The 12,835-nt window shown below is 34.1% G+C and overlaps 1 protein-coding gene across 2 annotated transcripts in view; it reads left to right on the top strand.

The window, feature by feature from the left end:
* Positions 1–12,835, top strand: part of SLC25A36 (solute carrier family 25 member 36) — a 36,955-nt gene that overhangs the window by 10,027 nt on the left and 14,093 nt on the right. For both annotated transcript variants that reach the window (XM_072792500.1, XM_072792501.1), the window contains exons 2-4: positions 2,545–2,709; positions 7,373–7,450; positions 10,405–10,505. In XM_072792500.1, coding sequence (XP_072648601.1) covers positions 2,545–2,709; positions 7,373–7,450; positions 10,405–10,505 — 344 coding nt within the window. The remainder of the gene's footprint in view (positions 1–2,544; positions 2,710–7,372; positions 7,451–10,404; positions 10,506–12,835) is intronic.

Raw genomic sequence — 12,835 nt, 5'->3', positions numbered from 1 at the left:
TGCCTCCAGCCCCCATTTTTTTCGGGAGTCAGCTGTAATGAGGTTTTAAGCCTATTTCATAGCTGTTTAAAAATACAACCTGTTCTTATTTATTGAGTATGGAGTGCCCCTTGATCCAGTTAATTTTGTTTCAAATCCCTTACAGCTGTACTATTTATCCAATTGATGTGTTGATTTCTGACACTGTAATTATGGTTTTGGGGTTTGATTTTTAAAAATTTTCCTATTTAAAACTTCAAGTGGAATTTTTAAGAAACATTAAGTTTATTATAATTAAAATTTTAAGATTATATAATTGTATTCAATTCCAGGTAGTTCATATATTTCACATATCTTTTTTTTTTTTTAAGATTTTTATTTTTAATTTATTCATGAAAGACAGAGAGAGAGAGAGAGGCAGAGACACAGGCAGAGGGAGAAGCAGGCTCCATGCAGGGAGCCTGATGTGAGACTCAATCCCGGGACTCCAGGATCACGCCCTGGGCCGAAGGCAGGCGCTAAACTGCTGAGCCACCCGGGGATCCCCAGATTTCTGACTAGTTTTCACATACTCAGTTTTTTCATCAGATTTATCAAGGTATATACAATAAAATTCACCAAATAAAATTTATTAAGTGCATAATTCAGTTGAGTTTTGGCAAACATATAAGGTACTATGACTACTATCGTAGGATATAAAACATTTCTTGTATCCCAAGAATTCCTTCGTGCCCTTTGCCGTCAGTTCCTACCTACTCCACTACCTCTGATTTCTGTTCTTCTAGTTTTCCCTTTTCCAAAAGATCATAAAAATGAAAATGTCCTAAAATAAAAATCTTTTGTCCTTGACTTTTTTCAGTTAGCATAATGCTTTTGAGATTCATCCAGATTGTTGCTTTTTATTGCAGAACAATAATAATTACCATCACTTGTTTACCCTTCATCAGTTGATAGACATTTAGGTTTCTAGTTTTGGGCTATTAGGAGTAAAGCTACTGTAAATATGCATGGACAGGTTTTTGTGTAGACCTAGATCTGTGGATTTCTTGCTCAATACTTAGGAGTGGGGTTGCATGGCAGTTGTATGTTTCACTTTGTAAGAAACCAACAAGCTACTTTTTCTGAGGGTTTTTTGTGTGTTTTTTAAAACCATTTTTCTAAAATGCTTACCATTTTGCATTCCCACCAGCAATGTATGAGATTTTCAGTTGGTCTTTCTCAGCACTTGGCTGTTTCTCATTCTTTTTAGTTTTAGCCATTAATAGATACATTGTTATAGTTCATTGTGCTTTTAATTTGCATTTCCCTGATAAATGATTTTGAAAAAAAAAATCTATTTATTTGCATCCATTTATCTGGTGGTCTTTTCCAGCTTTTTTTTTTTTTTTTTGACGTGTTTTTATCATTGAATTGTGTTTCTGAATATAAGCACTTTATCAAATGTGTGTTTTGCAAATATTTTCTCAGACTTGGCTGGTCTTCATTTTCTTAATTTCTTTCAAAGAGTGAGTATCTTCTATTTCTACACACACACACCTTTTTTTTTTTTTTTTTTTTTTTTAAATTCTGGAGGTAGAATTGTTTAGTATATTCCTAAGGTGGGCTGCTTGCTTTTTCTTCCTTTAATGCCCGTGTAGAAGTCCAGGTTACTTCTGATTTAGTCTTTTTTCTCTTTGACTGTGGTAAGAGCTCTTGAGTGATTTTCCTCTGGTTAGAAAACAGTTCTCAAGGTTTCACTTTGTAGCTAGCTATTAGTGGTTTAAGAGAAAATTATTTCTCACTCTTGCATTTTTAAAAAATATTATTTATTTATTTGTTTGAGAGAGAGAAAGCACAAGCAGGGGAAGAGGGAGAGGGAGAAGCAGGCTCCTCATTGACCTGGGAGCCCAACGTGGAGCTCAATCCCAGGACCTTGGGTTCATGACCTGAGCTGAAGGCAGACTGAGCCACCTAGGCACCCCCCTCACCCCCACTCCAGCTCTTGGATGTAAAAAGAATAACTACTTGGCCTCTTATATTCCTTAAAAAGTCTAAATGATGTTGTTAAGAGCTTTTATTTTGTTTTAGTGATCATTTTTTTTATTTAGATTGGATTCTTCTAGCTAAACTTTATAGTAAGAATACAATACATGATATGGGGCTAATATACTAATTTTGAGACTCAGATGTCTTTTTTTTTTTTAATAAGTAAAAGACTTCTGAGTATTTGAATATTTGAAGTAGGAAACATGAGTATCCATCAGTGCTAAAATTTTTATTGCTCTGAAGACCATTTCTTGACTTTTGAAAAATGGGATAGGAGTTTAAGAGATAACGATATACCTCAGATAAGGATCGTAACAGTACCAACCATTTGGAGTCTTTATTCTTGCTGGGTAACTTAAGCCCAGGTACTAAAGCTGTATGCAGTCAAATAAATGAAACATTAAAATTGTTTAGTCTTTTAAAATAAAAAATCTTACCTTTTAGTACCTTGGTGAAGCCCCAGTTGCTCTCCCATTTTACAGTCTTAAATGTGTGTTTACTAATTTACGAAGTAAGTAGATGTCTTTCATTTTCTCGTAGATGTGGTGGTACGGTAGGAGCTATTCTGACATGCCCGCTGGAAGTTGTAAAAACACGACTGCAGTCATCTTCTGTGACACTTTATATCTCTGAAGTTCAGTTGAACACCATGGCCGGAGCCAGTGTCAACCGAGTAGTGTCTCCTGGACCTCTCCATTGCCTAAAGTGAGAGCACAGTGTTCGCGAATTTGGTTTTTTAGTCTGTTTACCTTAATGATACCCATATGTTGTGTGTGTTTATATTGTCACATTTAAAAAGGTGTTTTACAAACTTAATAACTTAATTACTCTGAGTTATGTTCATCAGAAATGATCATTCTTAATGGATAAGAACAGTGGCTTGAATAATATAAAATGTAGTTTTCCCAAATCATGTGTATTTGTAATATTTTTCTATATCCAACGGATGTTTTCCAAAAGTATTATAAGTATTCTATTGGATTATTTATCTTTGAAATGTGATACTTTGAAACTCTTTTTCTGTGTGTGTTTAATTTTTCCAAGTACTGACACAGTAAGTACATCCACTTGATGGCAATATGTGATTTTTTTATAAAACCTAAACATAACGGAAATTTAAAGCAGTGTTCTACTAATTTTTAAAAAGTGATTCAGTGTTTGTTTCATATTTCTTGGTGGTTTGAAAAAGATTTGTTTTTGCATTTTACCATACTTCATTATGTTGCACATTGGATTTGAAACTTCAAAACTATTGAAATTAAGTTTTACATGTTCAAACTGAGATACGTAACTTGTATCTGCCTTATCAGGTCAAACTTGGAACATAATCTATTTGAGCTTAGTTCAGTAGTGTTTATTTTGTGGTAGCAAATAAACTCAATACTGTGTGTTTTACCTTGGTTTTTAAAAGATTTCATCAGTTTTCTTCAAACTTACCTAAGTACATGATAGGTAGAATAAAACTGTTCACAATTTTGGATTAAAATGCCATAATTATAAGCACACTTGGGTGGCTCAGTTGGTTAAGCATCTAACTTTTGATTTCAGCTCAGGTTGTGATCTCACGGTTGTGGGATATAGCCCTTTATCAAGCTTCATGCTGGGCATGGAACCTGCTTAAAAGTCTCTCTCTCCCTCTCCCTCCCCCTCTCCCCTCTTCTTAAAAATAAATAAATAAGAAAAATGCCATAATTGCAGGTGGATATCTGATGAATAAGAGTATTATCAATCAATGATATCTGATGAATAAGAGTATTATCAATCAATCTGATTAATAATAATATATTGATAAAAATAGAATATTTTACCTATTTATAATAGGTGTTTCAATATCATGATTTTGACTTATTACCACTGATTACCTCTCCTTAAACTTCTTTTTTTGGCCTTTGTGTCAGTTCTATTCTATTCTATTCTATTCTATTCTATATTTATTTGAGAGTAAGCAGGCACATGCATGAGCAGAGGTGTAGGGGCAGAGGAAGAGGAAGAGAGACAACCAGACTCCTCACTGAATGCAGAGCCAAGGTAGGGCTCAGTCTCATGACCCTAAGATCATGACCCTGAGCTGAAATCAAGAGTTAGATGCCTACCCAATTGAGACACCTGGGCGCCCCACAGTAATACTAAATTTTTAATTCTATTCTTCACTGGTTTTGCCTCCTCTGATTTTTCTCAGCAGTATTAGGAATCCCTATCAGCTCTTTTAATTTCTCAGTTTTTCAGACCCTCTTATAAAGTCCATTTAACATGTTTCACCTATAATCAGTGTATAGGAGACTTCTAAGTTTTCATTCTCTGCCTTAACTTCTCTTTACTCTCATTCCCATTGTTTCCCTACTCAGGGTCTCTGTCCCAAGCAATCTGTTTCATGGTTCCTTTTTTTCCCCTAACATCTTTATTTGAAGTACAATTCACATACCATAAAATTAACCCATGTAAAGTGTACAATTTGATTGTATTTAGTATATCTATAGAGTTGTGTAGCTATTATTACCTTCTAAATTTCGAACATTTTCATCATCATCATGAAAAAAAATCTTTATCTGTTAGCAGTCACTTCTCATTTTCTCCATTCTCTCTCCTCCTATCCCCTAGCCAACTACTAATCTGCTTTCTGTCACTATAGATTTTTTTAAAGATTTTATTTATTTATTTATTTAAGAGAGAGAGTGAGGGAGAGCACAGAGGGAGAGTAAAGGGGAGAAGCAGACTCCTGACTCAGCAAAGAGCCAGACACGGGGTTCAATCTTAGGACCCCAGAATCATGACTGAGCTATCCAGACAGTTTATAGACTATCACTATGGATATGCTTATTCTAGACATTTTATATAAATGGAACTAAATAATACACAATATTTTGTGACTGGTTTCTTTCACTTAACATAATGTTTTCAAGGCTCATCCATATTATAACAAGTATCTTTATTGTTAGATATTCCATTATGTGGATATACACCACATTTTGCTATCTACTTATCAGTTGATAGGCATTGGTTTGTTTCCACTTTTGTTGGAGTATTATGAATGATGCAATTATAGAGATACATGTTTTCATTTTGTGGGGATATGCTAGGAGTAGAATTGCTGGATCATATGGTAGCCTTATGTTTAATATTTTGAGGAACCATCACACTATTTTCCAAAGTGGCTGCATCATTTTACATTCCCACCACCAATGAATGAAATTTTCAATTTGGACAACCTCACCAACTCCTGTTTTTTGGTTTTAAATATGCTTCATGCCCAGCATGCAGCCCAGTGCAGAGCTAACACAAAGCTGAGATCAAGACCTGAACTGAGATCAGCAGTTGGACACTTAAAGACTGAGCCACCCAGGCATTCCCACCAGCCCTTGTTTTACTATGTCTGACTTTTTTATTATAACCATTCTCGTGAGTGAGGTTATTTCATGACTTAGCCAGGAACTTTAGGAACCCCCACCTCGGGCTCTTAGTTTCCTAGGTGGCTCATGGATAACTTCAAGAGGGCTATAAATTACATGAAATTGTATGCAAAATTGTGAGTGTTTACAATGTGTATTTATTTATTTATTTATTATTTATTTATTTCAATGTGTATTTTTAAAAAGATTTTATTTATTTGGTACACCTGGGTGGCTCAAGCAGTTAAGCGTCTGCCTTCGGCCCAGGGGGTGATCCTGGATTCCCGGGATCGACTCCCACATTGGGCTCCCTGCATGGAGCCTGCTTCTCTCTCTCTGCCTGTGTCTCTGCCTCTTTCTCTCTCTCTCTCTCTCTGTGTCTCATGTTGAGAATTTTTTTTTTTTTTAAGATTTTATTTATTTGAGAGAGAGCGAGCATGTAAGCAAGCAGGGGGGCAGAGGGAGAGGGAGAGAATCTCAAGCAAATTCCCTGCAGAGCATAGAGACCAACATGGCCCAATTCTACAACCCTGAGACCACAACCCAAGCTAAAACCAAGAGTCAGACAATCAACTGAGCCATCCAGGCATCCCAACAATTTTTTAAAAACATTTGCCTTTCTTAATTCCTCAAAGGGATTTACGATACAGAAAAGGCTAATAAACACTGAATCTTCAAAATGTGCTCTATATTTTGAATTCAGCTTCTGTCTAATCTAGTTTTATCAGAAGTGGTTCTGTATCACCGGTGTCAGTCATCTAGAAGCGTGGAAAAATATAGATTACTGAGCATTGTCCTATACCTATTGAATCAGAATACTTGGAGGGTGAGATCAGAGAAATTTGCATTTTAGACAAATGCTCCATCAGTAATAAGATTTATCAAGTACTTACTGGGAGCCAGGTGCTCTTTTAAGTTCTTTATATATTAATTTATTTATTCTTCACAGCAACCCAAAAAGAGAGTACAGTTTTTCTCTGTTTACTGCTGATGAAAATAAGGATAAGAGAAAAGTTATTACTTTATATTCTTATAACTAGTCATTTGCCAAAATTGGTCTTCATATTAAGAAGTCTGGCCCCGTATCTCAGGCACTTATTTAACCATTATATAAACTCAACTGTCTTTTAGAAATCATTCTTAGGTATTTAAGTGGTTGAGAACCACTGCCCTAGCCTGTTAACTCTAAGTTAAAATACTTTTTTCTAGTTTGTTACTTCTCACCTCCAAACTTAATAACTCACTCTTAGAAAGCCTTCCATGACTTAGACATGCTCTTCCTTTCTCTGCTGGGTGTATATCTAGCTTGTATAGTATTTGCTTATTAGTATAGTCTGTTGAATATCTGTTTCAATATAATTCTTTTTTCCTCAACTGGACATCAAATTTCTCAGTGGCAGGTGCCTCACCTTTTTTCTATCTCTTTACTTGATTTTTAGACAGTAAGAATTCGCTATCTAAATGTTAACTGAATAGGAGAAATGGTAACAGACTAACCCTTTTAGTACCCTAAGGAGGTTAGGGTGTCAAATTTTGACAGCATTTCACTGGAATGGTTGAATGAGATAATGCTGCATTACTGAGAGAGTTGTCTGATATCAGGAAAGGACCTCAAATATTAGACAGAGAACTATTTTTCTAATTGACAGTTGAATTTGCTGGTTAAGATTGTAAAATGGAGGACATTGAAGATAAGAGTAGCATGATCATATGAAAATGTGGAAATTATACTGTAGTCTTTAAAACTTTTCTTAGAACCTGACTGAAATACTTTTTATCATTTAAGATTAATTTATGCTATCTATGTCAAGAAAAACAGATTTTTGTAACTAAGAAAAACTGATCAGAGCAGCACAACATTACAGTAGAAACAAGTGGGTTTAAAAGTCTAAGTTTGCTATACAAATAAAGTACTAAAAATAAATAATAAAGTACTAAACTTTGAAGGACATGCCTTTCTAAATAATATTTTTCTCTTTCAGAGTGATCTTGGAAAAAGAAGGGCCTCGTTCCTTGTTCAGAGGATTAGGTCCCAATTTAGTGGGGGTGGCCCCTTCCAGGTAAAAAGAACTTTTTTTTTAAATTAAGCAAAATTGTGGCAGTCTTTCTTGTTTCAAGCTTAATGATGGAAGATGCTGAAGAGAAGTCAAGGTGGTAAGGATAAAGCCACCATGGTATAAAAAACAGGTATCAATAACCATTTACAAGGATGAACAGTTTGCCCTGTGCAGAGGTGCAAAGGACCTCTTAGTGAAATCATTGTGAAGCAGTTTTTGTACCAAGTTCAGAAGGCAAAGAACCAGCAGCAAGAAGGAGGAATATCTAGATCTCTAGAATAACACTATTTTTTGGCTAACAGGACAAGCTAAACAGAATAATTTCATTCCCTATTTAAAAAGCCAAAAAGGCTTTAGTACATTTTTATCATTTTTCTCTCATACCTTTTTACCTTAGATTTACTTCTTCCATAATAAAATACAGTAGAGTTCCCATTCAGAATGAAAATGGCTCTCTGTATCCCATGTACTAGATACATGTCTCATTATTTATTGGGTTTCAACTTTCTTTGGGCTCTTTTTTCTTAAAAAAAAAAAAAAAATTGTCTTGGGCAGCCCTGGTGGCTTAGCGGTTTAGCACTGCCTTGAGCCCAGGGCGTTATCCTGGAGACCCGGAATCGAGTCCCATGTCGGGTTCCCTGCATGGAACCTGCTTCTCCCTCTGCCTTTCTCTCTATCTCTCTCTCTCTCTAATAAATAAAATCTCTTTTTTAAAAAATTCTTGGGATACCTGGGTGGCTCAGTTGGTTAAGCATCAGCCTCTTGGTTTCAGCTCAGGTCATATCAGGGTCATGAGATGGAGCCTGGCCTAGGGTTCCCTGCTCAGCTTGGAGTCTGCTCCAGATTCTTTTTCCCTCCTCCTCCCCCACTTGTGTGCTCATGCACATGCACACAGATAAGAAAGAAAGAAACAAACAAACAGACTTTAAAAAATTTATTCTTACTGTAGAAACTAAATAAAACATATAGCATAAAGGTTGACATTCCATCTTAAACACATCAGCTCACATATGCCTTCACACAGGCACTAGATATTCTTCTCTGCACAGATAATTGTCACTAATAAAACAGTTTGGTGTATATAATCTTATGTAATTTTTTGGCTTATGTATGTAAAATGCATAATATGTACACTTATTATCATTACATTAATTTAATCATATTAAAATATTTCACCAAATTTGTCTTGGAGCCTTTTCCATCAAAATATGTAGGGTTTTTTTTAATCATATAGTAAGACTATTCTATCATAAAAGCATTTCCTTAGTGATAAACCTTTAGATTTATTTCTACATTTTGTCTGTTGAAAACAGTAGTTTTGTGAACAGTTATACTTTTATCTTTGAGTACTTAAGCAAGTGCATTTCTTTAGAATAGTTACTTATAATAGAATTGAATCTGTAAAAAAGACTATATATACATATGAAATTAATGAATATTGTTCTGTTGCCTTTTTTTTCCTGAAAAGGCATCCTGTATTTTTATTCTCAAGTGGTGAATTAGTTCCTTTTTATCTACATACTACTCATGTTGGTTACTATTCATGTCTTTTAATACTTGCCAAATAGACTAAAACATGATTTTCACTGTGAGTTGTATTTTTTTTTTTTTTAAAGATTTTATTTATTTGTTAGAGAATGAGCAAGAGTGGGGTAAGGGGCAGGGTCGGAAGGAGAGGGAGAAGCCTACTCCCTGCTGAGCAGGGAGCCTAGGTGCAGGGCTCAACCCCAGGACCCAAGATCACAGCCTGACCCGAAGGCAGACACTTAACCGACTGAGCCACTCAGGTGCCTCAATTTTCACTGTTAGTATACATTTGTTTAATTTTGGGTGCAGCTACACCCTCCTTCATGTAATGATTTGCCATTTATAGATCTCTTCTGTGAATTACCTATATATATTCCTTTCCTATCTTCTCTTTGAAAGGTCTTTCTTATTTCTAGGATTGCACTGTTTATTCCTCCTCACGATATGTCATCATTAAATGTATTCTGTTTTTCTTGCTCATAAAGTAGAATGTTTATTTTGAATTATATTAACTTGCCATTTTTCTTCAGCACATTAAAAAAGGCACAACAGTGAAACTATATCCTTATTTTACTTGTTTGCCTGTTATATTCCTTAATGCACAGATAACTAAGGTTGCTGGGAAATAACAGGATTTGATATAGCAAGCAAATAATACAAAGCCTGGAAGGCTGAACAATGAGGAGGTGATTGGGATGCATGAAATCATAGTCAACAAGTTAAGAAGGGGAAATATTTACAGATTTAGTGGAACATTTACAAAAATAGAAGACATGACCTGATGGGGCTGATTTCTTTTGGAGTTATTTTGTCTGTTCAGGATACTGTGAACCACTCCATGTATAATACAGTTATAGTATCTCAGATTTGTTTAGCATACTTTGATTAATTGGGTCAGTTCTACCACTCTCTCCCCACTTAAAAAAAAAAAGTATGTTTTATATGTATTTTATATGTAATATACATATTATATATTAACATTAATGTTTTTATATTAATAACTAATCATATATTTAACCATTTTTTAAGTGCTTGTACCATATTTACTCAAGTATGTTTAATTTAACCTTACCATTACATAAGCCTTCCAGCCTTATTCATATGTTTTCAAGCATCAAAATCTTACACATACTTTTTGTTTTAATTGGTGAATTAAAAGTATTGAGTTAGGGTGGTAGGTGGGTTTTTTGTTGTTGTTGGAGGTTGTTTTACACTTGAACTGTACGCTGAAGTTTGTCTTTTAATGAGTCAATGCAAAACATATTTCAGAATCTTCATGGAAGAAATAATGTAAATTAACCTTATGTTACATGAGAATGTCGCTAAGAGTTTGCTTTTAGATTTCTCTAAAATTATAAGGATAATTTACTTGTTTAAATCTTATGAATTATGCAACATGCTTATTGATAAAATTTAAATCTTTATTTTAGAGCAATATACTTTGCTGCTTATTCAAACTGCAAGGAAAAGTTGAATGGTATATTTGATCCGGACTCTACCCAGGTACACATGATTTCAGCTGCAATGGCAGGTATGAATATATAATATTAAAAAGCAAAGCATTTTCCAAAACTGAGAAGCTTAAGTTATGATTTTACAATATGCAGTTAAGTCCATTAATGTGCTTTTCATTGATTAGCATCAACAATCATTCTTATATTTATTAGTATGCAGTAAATTTGATCAGGAGATATACTTAAAATCTGTTATCAGTTGGCATTTTTATAATCAAGGGTTTGTGATAGCATACAGGTAATAAAATATTTACATTGTCTTGTGTAGTCCACTGAATAGTCAGTGGTCACTTTTAACAGTTTAAAGAATCCAACCATAATTACTCTATAAATAAGTTATGGAGCTGTAATTTACTCTTCTCTCCTCAATTTCTGTTAGTGCCTTTTCCCTTTTTGCTGCATGTTTTGGCTTCTGTCTGAAATGTGCCGGCAGTTCTTGGTAAAGTATTCATTTTGTCCTGTGCTCAAATGCTGAAATTTTTGTGATGTATTATTGATAACTGAGAGTTACTGTAATGTATGTATTTTTGAAAAATATGTTTAGATTCCATATAAATCAATTAGATAGTACTTGAAATTTAGGCACTGGCTATGTGTACATGCTTGCTATAGAAATGTTTTCCAAGGACTCTTCTGTCATCATTGTTGAGCATATATGATTCTGAATTAAAGCAACTAGTTCTGGGCCTTTGTACTGCCTTAAAGATAAACTAGGAATTGATTTGACCAGTCTGGTTCTGGAATCATTTGTTGCAATGCGTGTTAGACAAAGCCATGACCTTTGGTTCATTCTCTACAGTTTTCTGAGATGTGTTGTATATTTGACCATACCTCACATTTGCAAATTATGCTATGACTATAAAGCAAATTATTACTACTTTCATCAACTGTTGAGCAATAAATTGTCAATTACATGTTTAATAATGAGTGCCTTAAACTGTTAACCATTTTCTGTTTAGAAATAAATTGGATCAATTTGAACCACATACTTTAACGAACTAAGTGTAAGTTGGAAATAACTAATTTCTGAAAGGTCAATAGCTGTATAATCTACAATATACCTCACAAATTATTTTCAAGGGTTTTTATGTTTGGTAACTGTTGACTGACTCATTGAAGTTTTAAAGATAAAAGGTAAAAACCTTAGAGTCAAGGTGGTGAAATACTGTTATGTACCCATGAGGAAAGATCTTGGGCAAGTTAGGTAATTCATGCGAGCTTCTCTTACCTTATCTTTGGAATATAGGTGGCTCTACAAAGATTTGGATTTTGAGATTTAGTTCTTTCGTACTGTAGAGATCATCTAATTACAACTAGAATTTTTTTTTAAATAATACTTTTTTTAGACATTGAGTACGGATGATTTTTCCTCTACAAATTTGAGTGGGTATAAGGTAAAAATTAGTGGCCAATTCCAAACTATATAACTGCTATATTGGGATCTTTAAGAATATATTTCTGGATTACCCGTGTTTATTTTGTTTTTTAACCCCAGAAAATTATTAAAGAAATGTTAAGCTTTCTTTTTTTTATTTTGGAAGACTTGAAGTCAAGAAAGTAGATGAGCAGTCATTTTTAGTTAAGGATAGTTGATAGATATTCAGTAATGCAAATTTAGGGTTTTAGAATATCTTAATTCCCAATGGAACATCTTTTTTCATTAGAATATCTCATCGGAGTTTATTACTATTTATGTATCATGTTGCAGAGAATTTCAGTGGAATTGTCATTTTAAGCTTTTTTCTCAAATGTGTACAAATGTCAACTCTGTTTTTATCTATACGTTGATACTATTTTCCAACTTGAATTCCTTGAATTTTTGTAAATTGATGGTCTTATCATTGTTCAGAGATTATTGCACTATATACTTATTATGTAATTTGAAAATACTTCTTCCATTTGTTTACAGTTACATTTTTCTAAGAATTATGCTTTCAGAGCTTTCTTGCACTATTCATGAGCATTAACACTTAGCTTTGCAGTTTTTATACATAACTACATGGTTGGTTAAAACTGAATGATCCCATGCAAAGTCATGAAGGTAGCCTTTTGCCCCCCTTCATTCTTGAAATAATCTAGACCGGATTGTTCTGGATTTTCTTCAGGATCATTTTTAGAAGTCTTCTAAATATGAATTGGGGGTGCAAAGTTCTTAGAGGGAGTCATGTGAAAAATCATCTTTTAACGGGCTATTAAAAAAATGCTAACCTTGTCACTTTAGTATCAAAAAGTACAGTGAAATAGACTGTTTAATGATACTGCCTGCAAGATTTTGCCACCTCAGACAACACATTAAGTACTAACAGATCTTGTACGTAATTTTTATTCCAAGTAGCCAGTTGATTTT

Source organism: Canis lupus, chromosome 22, assembly GCF_048164855.1.
Source record: "Canis lupus baileyi chromosome 22, mCanLup2.hap1, whole genome shotgun sequence".
NCBI lineage: Eukaryota > Metazoa > Chordata > Mammalia > Carnivora > Canidae > Canis > Canis lupus.
The sequence above is the reverse complement of the archived record's forward strand: the minus strand, read 5'-3'. Positions and strand labels throughout refer to the sequence as shown.